The sequence below is a fragment of the Augochlora pura genome, chromosome 3 (genome assembly GCF_028453695.1).
Source record: "Augochlora pura isolate Apur16 chromosome 3, APUR_v2.2.1, whole genome shotgun sequence".
Taxonomy (NCBI): Eukaryota; Metazoa; Arthropoda; class Insecta; order Hymenoptera; family Halictidae; genus Augochlora; species Augochlora pura.
Window position 1 is genome coordinate 22,300,290 of NC_135774.1, and position 15,516 is coordinate 22,315,805.

The 15,516-nt window shown below is 42.1% G+C and overlaps 1 protein-coding gene across 5 annotated transcripts in view; it reads right to left on the bottom strand.

Moving 5' to 3' along the window:
- Rdx (BTB/POZ and MATH domain-containing protein rdx) overlaps positions 1–15,084 on the bottom strand; it is a 47,178-nt gene extending 32,094 nt beyond the window's left edge. For 2 of the 5 annotated variants that reach the window (XM_078196751.1, XM_078196749.1), the window contains exon 1: positions 14,268–15,084. In XM_078196751.1, coding sequence (XP_078052877.1) covers positions 14,268–14,380 — 113 coding nt within the window. In that variant the 5' untranslated portion in view covers positions 14,381–15,084. Of the gene's footprint in view, positions 1–10,223; positions 10,331–14,267 lie in introns of those variants that run through there. The other 3 variants (XM_078196752.1, XM_078196750.1, XM_078196753.1) reach the window with 2 other exon arrangements.
- Between the last annotated feature and the right edge of the window lie 432 nt (positions 15,085–15,516).

Below are 15,516 nucleotides of genomic sequence, written 5' to 3' on the forward strand. Positions count from 1 at the left end.
GTACATTGTGTAAACAAACGAATTTTCCCGTTGTTAATATTTCAGTTTTCATTAATATCTGCTTTGGTTTGTCTGCGGGCATAATTAATTTACCCTGATATATTTATTAGATAAAATATATTAATTTTTTGTATTTCTTTATTCTGTCTATTTTTAAATAAAGACCTTTTTGTATTCTCTATTAAGGATGATTAAAAATCTTCTACATTCGATCTCATTATTTTGCTTTTTCTTTCCTATATTTCTAAAGAAATATTATTCTTGTTTTTTACTTTCTAAAGAATTTTACTTTGTCATTTTTCTGTATTACCTCTTTACTGTCACCGTAAGTATCTCGTTCTGTATAATTTACGTACAATGGAAATATGTCTTATTCAATAAGCATAAAGTTAATTATGCGGGGTCACCTTAACCAACCAACCGGTTTCGTTAACTCTGGAATAGAGAAAAATCGGTCGGTTGATGCGCCGAAAAGCGAATCGTCGCGTCGGAAAAAGAGATTCCGCGGTCGATGAGGGGAGGGGGAAGCGAGAACCGAGAAGCGGGCCCGGTGGTTAATAAGACGGCCGTAAGGGCCCATCTGGAGGGAATGGACCTCGCAAATTGGCCATGAGACCCAAGGTCGTCCGGTATATCCCACATAGTCGGGGCCAGTGGCCCCCGTTGGAAACGAGTCGAGAGAGAGAGAGAGAGAGAGAGAGAGAGAGAGAGAGAGAGAGAGAGAGAGAGAGAGAGAGAGCAGAGAGAAATCCAGGGGAGCTTCCCTTGCCCTTGGCTCGCGTTCGTTCTCGACTCGGTCAGGAAGGATAAAGGATAGAGAAAACAAGGCTCCAGACACCGCGGCAACCCTATGGCCCTATCGAAGGACGACCGAGAGTCCTGCGAGAAGGTCCAGGCCTTTTCTTCTCTTCTCGCCTCCCCGCTCCCTCGGCCCGTTGCACCACGAATCTCGCCGGCCAGCCTCTCGCCATTGGTGCTTGTTCTCGGCCCGTTCCAGGTTCGGCTTTCAAGAAACGCACTGGGAAATTCAAAGGAACAAACGGTCTACGACCGACGACCGCTGACGAAGGGCAGTCGACCATTCAGCATCGAATGCAACAAAGAAACTTCCATCTAGAAGTTCTTAGAACTACTCTATCCCGCCAATCGCTTCTTAGCTCAAGAGTTCTGCTGTACATTGTCAGGTTATGTCAAATCATATAAATAGGATTCCAATTAATGTATCAAGTTTTGTAAATGTTTGGACTTTTTTCGCGATAATGACACCTTTGTGCGATATTGACTGTAGCAACAGTCTAAATATAATAGACTGCGGAGCTCTATGCAAACTAAAAATATTTTGTATCAATACCTTAGACGAATAGGAAGACATGAATCACAAGGTTCAATAATTTCCATAGGAAAATCTGTTTAGTAACTATGTGAAATTAATATTACATTAGTTTGACGATTAACCCCTTACCAATCCAACCGATGACTACCAACATGCTTTACATTAAAATAAAATGTTATATATATATATTTTCGGACGAGTTATTAATTTTTATAAATAAAAATGCTCATTTGCTATTCGAATGCACTTCCTTCACATAAGAATAAGAGAACCGACAAAATAGAAAAAAACAGGTAGGTATTTGTCGAATCGATTTCGTTATTTGCGAATAGACCCGGGGGACTAATAGTATTTTTGAGAGTCATTTATGACCCTCGGTGGAACACCCTGTACAGCTTTACGGGACTCTAAGGTCAGGTGATAAAGCAATGTTTACAGAATTTCGGTAATAAACTGATAAGATCTCGAGATATTTTCGCGTCTATTGTAGTCCCCTAACAAAGAACACAGTTTTAAGAAACACGCCGAAAGCTCACAATATTATCCCAAGGCGCGCGATGATGCGCAGATAATTTTCTTTTGTCGGTTCCCATCGATTTTCTCGGTTCGGTCGACTGGAAGTCAGAGTTAAGGGCTAAAGTACCCGAGACGAGGCGAGATGAGGTGAGACGAGACGAGGCGAGGACCCCACGCCCTTCTCCGTAAAATCTCTCTCTCTCTCCCTCTCCCTCATTCTCTCACTTTGTTTCTCTTGTTCCCCAATTAACCCGAATTGCACTCCGGGCTGTGAACCGGACAAAAGCTCCTTCTCCGGCAGCGGTTCTCCGTTTCACGCAGCTGTGTCGAGAGTGTTGTCGGACGCAGCGTCGACTAATTGCGCTGTTAACTCGGTGAATTAATTCTGCCGACGAGAGACACAGGCTAAGAGAAAGAACGACCGACAGAGAGAGAGAGAGAGAGAGAGAGAGAGAGAGAGAGAGAGAGAGAGAGAAGAGGAGCAGAGAATCCTCGCCACCTCTATTCGCGCGTTATTCGATTAACAAGCTACCGTATCGATCAGGAATTACACGGAATCGAGAGCAACAAAAACTGATTAACCCTTAACCACTACAATTACTATTCTACGAGACCGCTGCTAATTAATTGTTCATTTGTGGTGACGATGTAATTCTAAGAAAAACTGTAAAAAAAATATTTTCAACACACTTGCTTGTATTCAATCTAACCATCCTAGTTGAAACGTTTATTACTAATTGTCAAAGTGGAAACAGTTAATATTGATTTTTTATTAGCCACTTTTAATTCAATAATAACGTGGTAAACATTAGCGGTCTGTGAGAGCGCTAAATAGCGCTTACGTAAGGTTTTAATGGCTGTCGCAGTTAAGGGTTAAATAAACCCGGATTATGGCTATTAACCTTCGTTCACGACCCTACCCTCTAATTCGACCGAACCTCTCGTCACTTGTTTCAAAAGCCTTAAACCCGTCCTTCGTGTCCGTTCAACGATTTAAACCTTTTCGCTTATTTATTGGACGCGTACGCGAAATAATGAAACGCTCGACGTATTCAATTTGGACGTTTAAAGAACGTTTTTCGCCATTGGTGTAGGGTCTGCCAATGGGAGGGGACGAAGTTCGTGAGCGAATGCTTTGGCCAGCAGTCCCGCAACCCCGCAAACGCCATAATAGCTGCATAACCTCGTGGTCCCGGCCGCTCCACGCCCGTCAGAAAGAAAAAGAGAGAGAGAGAGAGAGAGAGGGAGGGGGGGGGGGGGGGACGAAGAGAGAAGAGCGAAAAACCGTGGGGACGTCGCACTACGGCCCTGTACCCTTGAAGTCGAAGGTTGCGGAGCTAGCGAGGGACAACCTTCCTTCCTTCCTTTGCTTCCGATCCCCTCTTGCCCTTCTGCCCTCGGCCTGTCCGCCCCTCGACCCCTCGACTCCCTTCACCGGCCGAGGCTCGTTCGCCTTTGTGCTCGGCTTTATTTCATCGCGCACTGGACATCGATTGGCCTCGAGTCTCGTCGCGATATAATAATAGCACGCTTTGAAAATGATTTCCCGAATCGAGACCGATCAAACACCGCGTCCAGAGACGCTCTCGAACAGACCCTATTTCGTTCCCCGGGCTTCGATGAAAACGCAAACGAGTATTTCTCGAGAGTCTCGAACCGTTCCTTCTCTTGGGGAAATAATGTCGAGGGGATGCTCGAGCTGATCATACCGCCGCACGGTGGGCTGCAAACCCGTTTATCACGATCAAAATTTAATTTTTCAGGTATTATGTTCCCAAAAACTTTTGTATATATTTGTTGATAACGCTGCAAAAAATCAAAATTGAAAATATTAGCCATTTTAAATAATCGTACGTGCCAGGACGTCAAACCTTTGTCCTAGAAACTTATAAAAGAGCATGTACCAACACATTTTAATTATTTAATGAAAGTATTTTAATTATTTAATTAGTCGCTAATGATTCTATAATTCATGCACGAATGTCGCAATATTGAAACAATTTAAACTTTGAGGCGGTGTTTAAAGAAATGTTCCCTTTTTGTCACCAAATTTACTTATTTATTTTTCTAGCAGAAAAATATCCGCTCATCTTTCTATTAACCGATTAACGTAGGAGAAGCTGGTAAATTTGATTATGGTAAACGCCGTTTGCCAAGTATGAAAGATATCATCAAACGTGTTTCATTACATCACGCTTGAACGAGTCAGATGAGGTCGTAAAAAAATCCAAGGTGGCACAAAAAGCATTTTAGCGTTGTTTCAAGGTTTAAGGTTACAGTATAGCAGCTCGTTAAATTCTTCTCGACACCAGCTAGAATATTATCGAGTCAAAAATATGTGTTAACCGTTCCAGGACATATATCGACATATAGATAGCACATTGTATATTTTTATTATTTCAGTAAACGTCACGTAATTTATAGTCCGTGAGGAAAATATGCTTGGCAGTTCTAAAAAATCCTTGTTACCAAAATGTTAACATTTTAAAATTAAGAGTACATTTCAGGCAAAAAATTTTGCTCGCAAGTTTTCATATTTTAATTTGTAGAAACGTGGAACACAGATTAACTTTGGTTGAAAGCAGTCCTTGGATATCGGATATGTCTGAAAAAAACGTGGTTTGTTTCGAAATTGGATTACGAGCGTTCAGCGACGTGCGCGCTTGCCGCTCGACTGCTTACCCAGCTGCCGAAATACTGTTGGCATCTACTTGTTAAAATTATTCTACACACGAAGGCTGCAAGGATTAGCACTTACAATTGATATTCTTTCCTCAGTAATTGTTTAAGCAGTCAAATAAAAAATTGCCTAATGCTCACAACTTTTAGTACCTTCTTAAAACTCTTCCCAACGTTTGAATTATTATAAATTTGATACCAATTGCATATGGATTAAAAAATGATGAAAACTAGATTCAGTACTTCAAGTGTGCCAGCTACTATATAGAAAACCGTTATTAAAATCTGCTTTCTAATATTCCATAATTGGTGTGTAAATCGCCTAATTTCTCTTTAATTTTACGATCTTGCATTTACGACGGTGTACTTCAGCAGGGAATTATCTAAAACTGATAATAATTTTAGATTTATGAATTTATAATTAGCATTATTAGTAATATTAAATCAATATTAGTAAAAATTAATATTAGTAATATTATTAAAGTAATATTAAATAATTTGTACTTGGATAATATTTTAAAATTGAAAGATTTCAAGTCGAACTTAAGAAATGGATTGTGTAATTTAAAACTGAATTTATACAATTGCTGAAAATGGGAAGGATTCTATTCCAAAAAACCGTAGCAGTCGGACGCGCGCGTTTCTAAAAGACGACGCTGTAGAGATAAAAATCTTTCGATACAGGCGTGTGTGTACACTTGAGAAAACGACGCTATCGTGCATCTTCCCGTATCGCCGCGAAACATCGTTGGAACATTTCCGAGTTCTTGGTTACTGTTATCAGCACGAACAGCTGGAAATTAGTTGCGACAGAAGTACTATGTAACCGATCGTCGTATTGAGTCGGAGAGGAGTAGGAAGTTCCAACGATTTTGTAATAAACAACGATCGTTTCTCAAGGACCTCGGCAACGACGTACGCGGAGAAAACTTTGACAATCGAGGAGGACTCGTTCGATGAATAAAGTACCACGAAAAAAAGGGTATTGTTTGCAGATTCGAGGCGACGAGATGGCGCCAATTGGACACGGCGGTTCTAAACAATTTCGAACGAGGACGCTGCGCGATTCTAGAGGCTGCGGACCCGTGGGCCGTGAGCCGTGAGGGGAACGGAAGCGAGCCGCGCGCGCGTTACATAAACGTGCAAACACGCAAATAGGTAAAGGTTAATTCGCGAAGACGACGAATAGAAACGTAGCTGTTAAAGCACCGGCAGGTACATATATCGGGCCCCCCGGATAAGCCCAAACAGGCTCGGTCGGGACGGACGCGATAATTGCTCGTTGCTGACTAGCAGAATAAACGAAACCGGTCGGAGGTGAGGCCTAGTCCCAGCTTAGCTTTCTCGACCGTGGATTCATTAGACGGACGAATTGAATTTGCAGCTTTGTCCTTTCTTTGCATTGCTGGTTTATTCGTTTTAATACTTTAACGGCCGAACATTTTGTGTTTCAAATCTCGGATAGAAAGGGATAATTGTTTGAACAGACAATAAAAGGTGAGCAAACGGTGATAAATGAAATTTGCTACGGTCGAGAACAAAACGAGATACAGAAATAAATTGCTAAAGTTAAAAAAAGTATAATTGCTATCTTAATTTGGTAATTTCTTATGGGTGACGGGACTGTTAGCGTACTCAGCAAATTACGAGCGTTAGCGGTTAGGGTAGAAGACAACCGAACGTAATGATGATGAGTCAACTGTGATTACCGGAACAATGATACTAAAATAAAATTCTACGTTGTGTCAAGACTACAGAATTGTTCCGTTTTCCTTTGAAATATTTGCTGGCCGGTGCATGAGTCAAGGAAAATTCCAATGTGCACGTATTTACGTAAATGCATTTTGGACGAACATCGGTAATCCGGTTCGCAGCGACCTCGGAAAGGCTAATTCGAACGATGCTGATGAAACGTTTAATATCCCGACGAATTATTATTCATTATTTATTAACGGGTATAAACCTTCGGATGCATAAAGTGATTACAAATTATATGTGATACGATGTTTAATATCTGAGTCAAGTTTATTCCAACAACTAAAAACATCGATACGATTGCTATATTTATTTGTATTTATAAAAATTCTATTCGGACGGTTGAATTGATTATAAAAACAGTATATAAAAGGATGGCTTTAGAGATAAATGCGATATATTTAACATTACATTTACGGAACACTAGAAGCAGCTATTTTATACTAATTTATAAAAATAATAATTTATTCCGATTTTTAACAGGTATTATTATAATAATTGCCGCAAGTAATATGTGCAATAAATAACTAATAAATGTATCTTTAAAATCTGAATGATCGTATTAAACAATTAAGGTACACGTTATTCCGACGGGTTTAGTAAATCTGGTGTTGAACAAAACTCTTAGTTAATATATCAGGAGAAGTTAATAGCCGAATACCACGCTAGTATTTCCGCTTCGACTTGGTCATGAATATGGAACGAGTCGGGATAAAAGCATGAATGAGGGTGAATAAACGATGAATGAAGTTGCGTCTCCCTTGCCATAATTAGTTGCAAAAGAGATATATCTGTGCGCGGAAGTATAAAAAGAATTAGCGGCGGGAGTAGATGCTCGAAGCTGATAAACGGCCAAAGGGCATTATTTGTTATCTACTGACCGTTGCTCAGAAAGAGTCAGTTGTGAAAAATTGTAAGACCTCACCTATGTTAACCTTTTGCACTCGGAGCCATTTTAAGTGGAAATCCAAGATACATACATGTTTAGGGTTGCAGTGTTGCCATTTTATATAACTTGGAGCATTTTATATATTATGGAATTGCATTTTGTGACTCGTGCAACAGTTAAGAGCTCTTAAAAATTTTCTAAATATAGATGAATATGATAAAAATTATTTTGAAACGTGGCATGATCATTTTTAGCGGCACCTCAGAGTCGCCATTAAAATTGTTTCAGTACATTCCAAAATTATTTTTATAGATACTGTCGAAGCTTAGATTTAAAAATTATTGAAAGAGTAACTATTGCACGTGTCGCGAGATTTAATATGCATAGAATGAATTATATAAAATGGAAATGCTAGAAACCAGAAAAATTATTACAGATTTGCAATTGAAATAGCTTCGAGTGCAAAGTATTAACAACCTCGCAGAAATATGGTAATCATGTTTTCCTCATTGGCAGACCCTTATTTTCCTGTATTCCCTTACAGAAAGGGATCATTTAAAAAATAGGATTTTTAACGAGGCACCCGAGCTTGGCCGATCGTAAACAAACTAGGTCCTCTAACAGCCGTCACCATCTCGCTTTCTGTAGGCGTCATTTTCGACTAGGATCATGTTATACTCGTGCGTCTATGCCTCGTTTGGGTGTATGCGTGTACCATACACGGGACCACATGCGAGCGAGACGCGCGACGGGAGTCAGGAGGCGTGGAACAATCGAGACAAAGTGAAACTGATGCAACAATTACAAGATACGAGACCGTTGATTTATCCCTAAAGCGTTAACTTCGGATTCTCCTGATGAAGACATGATTATTCGTAATTACTTATTACCAATAAGCATCTTGAATAACTTTTAATTGTATTATACGGCAAACCTGCTGTACTATATACATATTTTTTATATTTATGTTACTATACAATTAAATATATTATCATACAATTATTTTAAACGCTTATCGTACATGTCTTAAATATGTGTCCGATATTTATGAAGCGTGAAGTAATTTCACGGATATTTTACGCCTATGTCAACGTAAAACGTTAAGAACTTGACAGCGATATCAGGAAGAAGATAATAAAATACTACGCATAAACTAAGTGACGCAAAGGGGCAAGAGACAAGGAGAATCGTTTGCCCGATCCACCTAGTCTCCTCCATATGGTTTTCGTTCCATTCTTTTGATTATTATTGGCTAAGTTACGCGTTGCACAAGAGCCGCGATTACGCGGAACGAGCGACCAATCTACCTTGCTTCGAGCGTCGATTAGTTTATTGGTCTTCTCGTTTACCGCTAGAAGTGGGTTTTAAGAGGTCGTAAAAGATAGGGACTACGGTCGAAAGGACTCGGCTACAATGCCAGATTTTTTCTGATCAACAGACAGTGCGAAGAAAACGTTGCTCGATGGAGGATCCAAGTCTCCATCTACAGGGAAATTCGTATACGAGGACGGAACTCGTATACGACGACAACCGTATCGATTTCAATATCGGTATCGGTATCGGTCATTTTACAGACGCGCCACGGGCTGCAATCATCGATCGGAGACTTCGTCGCATTGTTTCCACACGCTTCGAAGGAAAGGAAGCTCGTGTGTCGTCGTCGAAGGCTAGAGCTTCCTCTGAAAATGGCGTGTCGCAGTGCACGGATATGCTCAACAGAAAATTCTATAAAGAGACAAATGATTTGGGTCGAAATTAGATGTTTGGAAAGGTTCTAAAAATAAATGTTTTAAACTGTTATGTATCATAGGTCCAATATTATATCGGTTCTAAAAAATCAAAACCGAAATGAATTAATCGCAATAATTGTTACGAGTATTGTCAGACCTCCATAACTATTTCACGAGCCGATATCACAACTGTTTCCAACCTCTGGTCGAAATAAACACAGATACTGCGCCAACTCGCACTGTAGACACAGCAAGTAAATGAGTACACAGCGTAGACCAAATTACAATACAAGCAATCCGGCTGATAATCGTCGATCGCCTCCGTTTCAGAAATATCATTTCGTTAATTAAATTTGCCTATTACGATACGCATAATCATGTATTCCGCTCGTGTCTACTTATCGGTACACCCTCCGTTTGCGTTCGCGATCGATACAGGCACGATTAACGGAGCGCGTGCGAGAGCACGGGCACCGCCTTCTCTCGTATTATTCCCCCTTTTTGGCAATTCGCAAAGTCAGCGTTGATCAGCTCTGGAAATCCATGCTCCGACGGAAAACTGTTCTGCGCGACGCGATCGGAAAAATATTTACGACGAGCGGTCGAGAGAGCTTGCGTAATCGTCACCACGCGTGTAATTCAAAGAGAACGTCGTTAGTTTTCTGGTTCGAGTTACCATTCGGTTCTGGATGGATACAGGCAATTTGTTTTCTACATGTAGAATTTCATTCGTACGATACCCTTCTTCGCGATGAAGGTTCACGTTCGCGAACCCCGTCGTCGGCGACCTCGAGAACCGAACGAACCTATCGAAATCCGCGTTCGAAAACATGTGAAAATCTTATCGGAATTTTGCGATCGGTGCCAGAAATAGAAACGCAATATTTGGCGAATATAATTGCCTGAATTGTGTATGTAAGATGTGCTACCGTTATTGCGACTCTAGATTCCTATTATCTCTGTAACAAAGTGTTTTAATTCGTAAACACTAAATAAATATTAATAGTAAGAATAATAATCGTTATTAATAGCTATAAATAATTGTAATCATAGAATAATTAATATTGTTATACAAGATTAGTAAAAAATAACGGGCTCAAAGGAAATGATAGCTAATAACATTAAATAAATATTAATAGTAACAATAATAATCATTATTAATAACTATAAATAGTTGTAATCATAGAGTAATTATTATTATTATAAAAAATTACTAAACGATAACCGGCTCAAAGAAAACGATAGTTCAACGGGTAGGTGTGGGTATTTTATTTCGGGGTAGCAAAGTCGTTACTATTAATTATTAAAAGGGTCAAATTACCTTTTAGATCAAGGAAGCGTTATGCAGAAGCGATTGATACGCGTTCCCTCTGCCAGAGAAGCTGAATAACACGATCGCGTGTGCGCGCACGCGCGTATACGAGAGCTATAGCCACGACTGCACGGCCAACAATGATAGCCGGTCAGCAGCTGCATCGTGGTGGGGACAAAGGACACCGACATTCAAAGCGATTTCTGGCTTTGTGTGTTCCCTTGCTCGCTCTCTCTCTCTCTTTGTCTTTCTCGCTCGCTCTCTCTCTTTCAGTCTTGGTGGTTCCCTCTTTCTTTCCCACTCCATCGAGCAACGAGAAAATATTATGACGCAAACACGATAACGACGCAGGCAAGGTCAGAGCTTTTCCGATTCATCTAACTCGACAATCAGCACGTTATGCTGAAACTTTTATGCTCCCGGGTCTTTAACGAACCGGTCAACTTTATCGCCCGCCAAGCTCCGCGCGCCTCTACGTGCTCCTAATTACGGCAACGCGACATTTAAGCAGTTAGCTGTTTTCGACGAGTATACTCGACAAAAACAGCGAACTGAAAGACATAGACTTTAATAATCTTTATTAAATTAATTGTTTTATAGGAGCGTTGTATTTCAACAAAATACGAAGAAACTGGAACGTAAAGTACAATTACAGCGACTTACTCACTTTTCAAAGAAATTGCAACACACAAGTGGTTAAATGCCAACGCGACGATCGCGAGAGAAAAGGAGAGATGGAAACAGAGATAGAGAGAGGAAGCGCGCTAAATATGGCAACTGAAATTTCCCATTACTTTTCATAGCGAGCGGAGCCGTCCCCGTTCGATCCATTTCTCCGAACAATTTCCGAGTAAAATATCTTTCTAATCTCGCTGGAACGAAGCACGTAAGAATGTCGATAAATCAGGAAAATTCTCTCCGGCCCGATGAAGCGACAGCGCGAAGGTCGTCCGAAGCAATTAGCATAACTCAAAGCGAATCCGTCCCGTCGATTCTGCGTCGATCAGTGTCAACGGAAATCACGTTAAACGCATTACAGTTCGAATCGATTGACTGGGCCGGTTGTTTGCTGTACGACGAATGTCGCTCGAAACAATATTCGTCGCGATACGGTACGCGTTTTAAACGCAAAGTTAATCGGCGAGACTTACAAAGTAATGTTATCGGCCGTGTAAACATGCCGGAGATAACGAGAAAGCGAGTGAGAGCGAGCGAGAGAAAGAGATCGGCTGTTACGAAAAATGGTAATAGTAGGGAGAAATGAAATCAAAGCTTTAATTAATCTCGCCACGATTGCGAATTATACAAATTGAAATCGTAGTTTCTCCGAGCACGAAGAGCAAACGTGAAAATCGATTTTCACGCGGATATTCCGATATTTCGTCTGATACATCGGGGGCTTTGGAAAATTACACCGAGTCAAGCGTTTCGAATGCAAGTTGGCGTAAACGGAGCAGTTTTCGCAATGCCAAGGTTAGGAGCGTACAGGTGATGGGTCCCACACGGGCGCGACCTGCGTTCATTAACTTACAATTATAAAGTCGAAGATCTGTTTATAGCCTCGTGATTCATCGGTTTGCCCGACAGCGTATCTCGCAGCAGGAAGTAATGACTAATGACTAATAGGTTCCATCGAGGAGGTCCGCCGGTTCTGTGCACGCCCATTCCCCCTAGCCAACCGCCAGCCATACGCGCCTCCTAATTCTCTAATTCTCTCCACGTTCTATTACTGTATCTCATATCGTACCGTACCATTTCATTTTAGCACCTTCGAGTGCCGCGTGTACCGCCGACACTTGCCAGTCATCTCGCGAGCAATATCGAGATCGTTTTAAACCCCGGTCAAGTGTTTACAGCAACGTCAATTTCGATCCAGAGTCTTAAAATATTTAAAAGTCACGGAAAAAATCGACTACTTGTAATTTTTAATTTAGGTATGGTTTTGCGATACCTTTTAGCGCTGAAAGACAATACTAAATTAATAACAAGTTATAATTTACATACATAAATTAATTAGCAATCCCGGCGAGTATGTAAATTATTTACATACTAAATTAATTAGCAATCCCGGCGATTATACGAATACAGGAATTGTTGAACGGTTTTCGAGATTCGGTAAAATACGAACATAATTATGAGACACAAAGGCTGTTTACTAGCACCGTAGTATCGTACTGATAAAAACCTGTGACAGAGAGAAAGTCGTATACAAAACGGTACGGAGCGTAACCGTGAACGAACACAACATTTATAGCGAATCGGGTGGCTTGTAGATTGGTCAATGACACGGGTACGGAAAACAGACACGAGTGTCTCCTATTATTTCAAATGATCAATAACCAGAAATATACACGCAACCGAGTAACGGCTCGATCGGTCTCGAAGCTACCCATGTTTCCACTGGCATTCATAATTGGCTTGTCTAAACCTGGCTACTGTTATTATTTATTGATACATTTATAGACAGGAAACCGCACAATTGAAGATATTAGTGTAGTGTTTATGGTCTCCCATTTGATTTCGATATTTAACAGAGACAACGAAATGATTAATTATGACATAATAATAGTTATTCGCTCGGGAACCAATTCTTGTTACAGGATCTAAATAAAGAAAATTTGATTCGAATATTAAAAGCTTAAACGTGTTAACGCGTCAACGATGGATTTTTCTTTACTACAACTTTCCTATGCGACGATAAAAATGTGCTAAGTATTTTTGTAATTAATATATTTTATTGAAATTTTCAACTGTCAGGAAAACACTAATAAATATATATGTGTACAGCGCGTAGAATAAAATGAGAATTCTCGTTTCCTGTCGGTAATGTGTTAAGTATCGTTGCCGATTAGTTGGGTAAACAGAAGAGATGTTCGACAAGTTCTGGGACTGCCACTGGCCTGGACGAGGCGGGGATCAACGAAAGAATTTTTGTCGGACCGCGTCCCGGGCAAATACGGAAGCCGATGCGACTAGAATTCAATGTTTTCTACGTTCGAATTCCAACAGCTCGTATTCACGGTCAAACGTTTCAGCATAAAGGCGGATTGTGGAACCGTGACTGTGCCCGCATCGGACTCGGAAGGTCGGCTCGCAACGTAAAAAGGTGTATTAACCTTGACGTCTCTTTCCTTCGCCACGCAAGCGACTTGACCAAGAACTTTCAAACTAATAACGACCAAGACGGTAAGCGTCGGCGACGAAAGGGCGAAGAACGGAAAATGGAAAATGGCCGTCCCCGCAGGTTATGCGAACGTAGCCCGCGATGTAAATCTGCGAAATCAGTGACTACATATAGCCATGGCAGGGATGGGTCGTTGACCAGCGCGCACTCTATGGCAGATACCGGCATCCGCGGCCGAATACTTCAAAACAAAGGGGCACCGGTAGCCTCGCGAAGTATGATCGCGCAATCTACCCTACCCATTGTACTCGTGAAAATAATATTCAAATTCACTTGGTAAACTTTCCGTCGCGAGCATCTGTCAAATTTTCAGAAGCGCGATACCGACGCGAATCGATTACCCTGATCCGAGCAAATTACGGTTGCGTCCGAGAGAATCGGCTACGTTCAAGAAAAACGTTTTACCTTTGAACCTATGAAATGTCTCTCGAAATTTCATCGACAAACAATTAAAGGACTTTGCGAGCGGTATAATTTCCTGTTGACCGAACTGTATCGTTTAGTATTGACATTGTTTTAAGCTCTGCACGGTTGCCATCTAATCTTCACCTATAAATGTTGTCTCTGTTCCTAAACATAGTCATTTAACGAGAGAAAAAGTCAATGAATCAGGGGCCATGCGAAAGGAGTATAGCTCTGGAAGTCGCCAAGTTGGTTGTGGTGTCGGATCGATAGAGCCATTTAATAGAACGGGAAACGGGAGAAGAAGAAAAATAAATGCTGTTCGATCAAAGACCCACCCTGGCAGCCGTGGCACAACGTTCAAGCTCTTGCGTCGAGTGTATACCGTATACACGTATATACCTTCTACACATTCTACACCTTATGTACCGTATATAGTGTATACAGAGTATACGGAGAGTACGTACCGCGCCAGCGCCATCCTGACATGAGATAATCCAGGTTCGGTAGGTGTCGAGAGCAAAGTATCCAGATCTGGAAAGAACGCTTTGTCGCCGGCACTAAATCCCACTGGACACATGCGCGTAAATTCCTGGTCCTCGAACACACGAGCTCCTCATAACTTCCGCTGGTTTCTCGAGAGGCCTGACCGTTCGAGAAGCCTCTCCCGAAAATATTTCCTGTCTCACTTCGATTTTCTCTTCGGCAAACTTGTGGCGTCCTCGCGCCTGCGAAACGTAACCAGGGATATATATTCCCTTGCTCCCCGCAGTCCTCGGACGGTAACTATTCACTGTCACTACCGCATTTTCACTGACGTCGTGTGTTCACCGCGAGACGAAACAGGCCTTCGCGACAGTCGATTACAGCGACGACCGAATGGAACGACAATCGAGAATCGACGGACGTGCTCTCTTGACGAAACGGTCCGAAACTCTGTGCGCGTGTGTGTGTACGCCTACGTACGGCTGTGTACGCTTGTACGTGTGCACGGGCGAGAAACGAAGAGAGAACGAGAGCGAAATCGAGAGCGATACCTAGACCGAGAGAGGAAGAAAGACAAGTGTAACGGAGCACGCGATAACGGGAGAACGGAAGGCTCGCGATCCGAATAAGCTCGAACCCTCGTGTCAGCCAGCCTGACTAAATTTTTCCTCGCGAACGCGTGACTCGGGCACGACTAGAACCCGCAGGTCGAGCTGTTACGCCTGCCTACTCGAGCACACAGAACTCCAGCCACTATTCCAACTCCGGTCACGGCGCTGGCTCGACTGAACCGAGCTACTGAGCGTCCAACAGTCCCCACCCCGACGGCCGCGGCCTCGTGCGATCTCGCGTGGCCTCGTGAGACCTCGTAAGACCTCGGACGTACTCGACGAACCTCGGTCTTCCCCGCGATCGCTTCGGTACGCCTCGTGTCTCCTCGCGACCTCGTGTCGTCGCTAGAACGATGCCTCGCCGCTGGGTACCCAAGGCTTCCACCACTACTACCATCGCTACTAACACTACTGTCCCTACCACCCCCGCTACCCGCCACCTTCACATCTACTCCTTCTCCTCTGCCTTCTCCTCCTACTCCTACAGGAAACTAACTCTACTCCCCTGTTCGGGAATGCACGTTTTCTGGCATGCTACTTTGAAATTATACCAACTAATGCTATTGTAACGTAACACACGTCGAACCGACGCACCGCACCGCACCACAACGCGTCACAC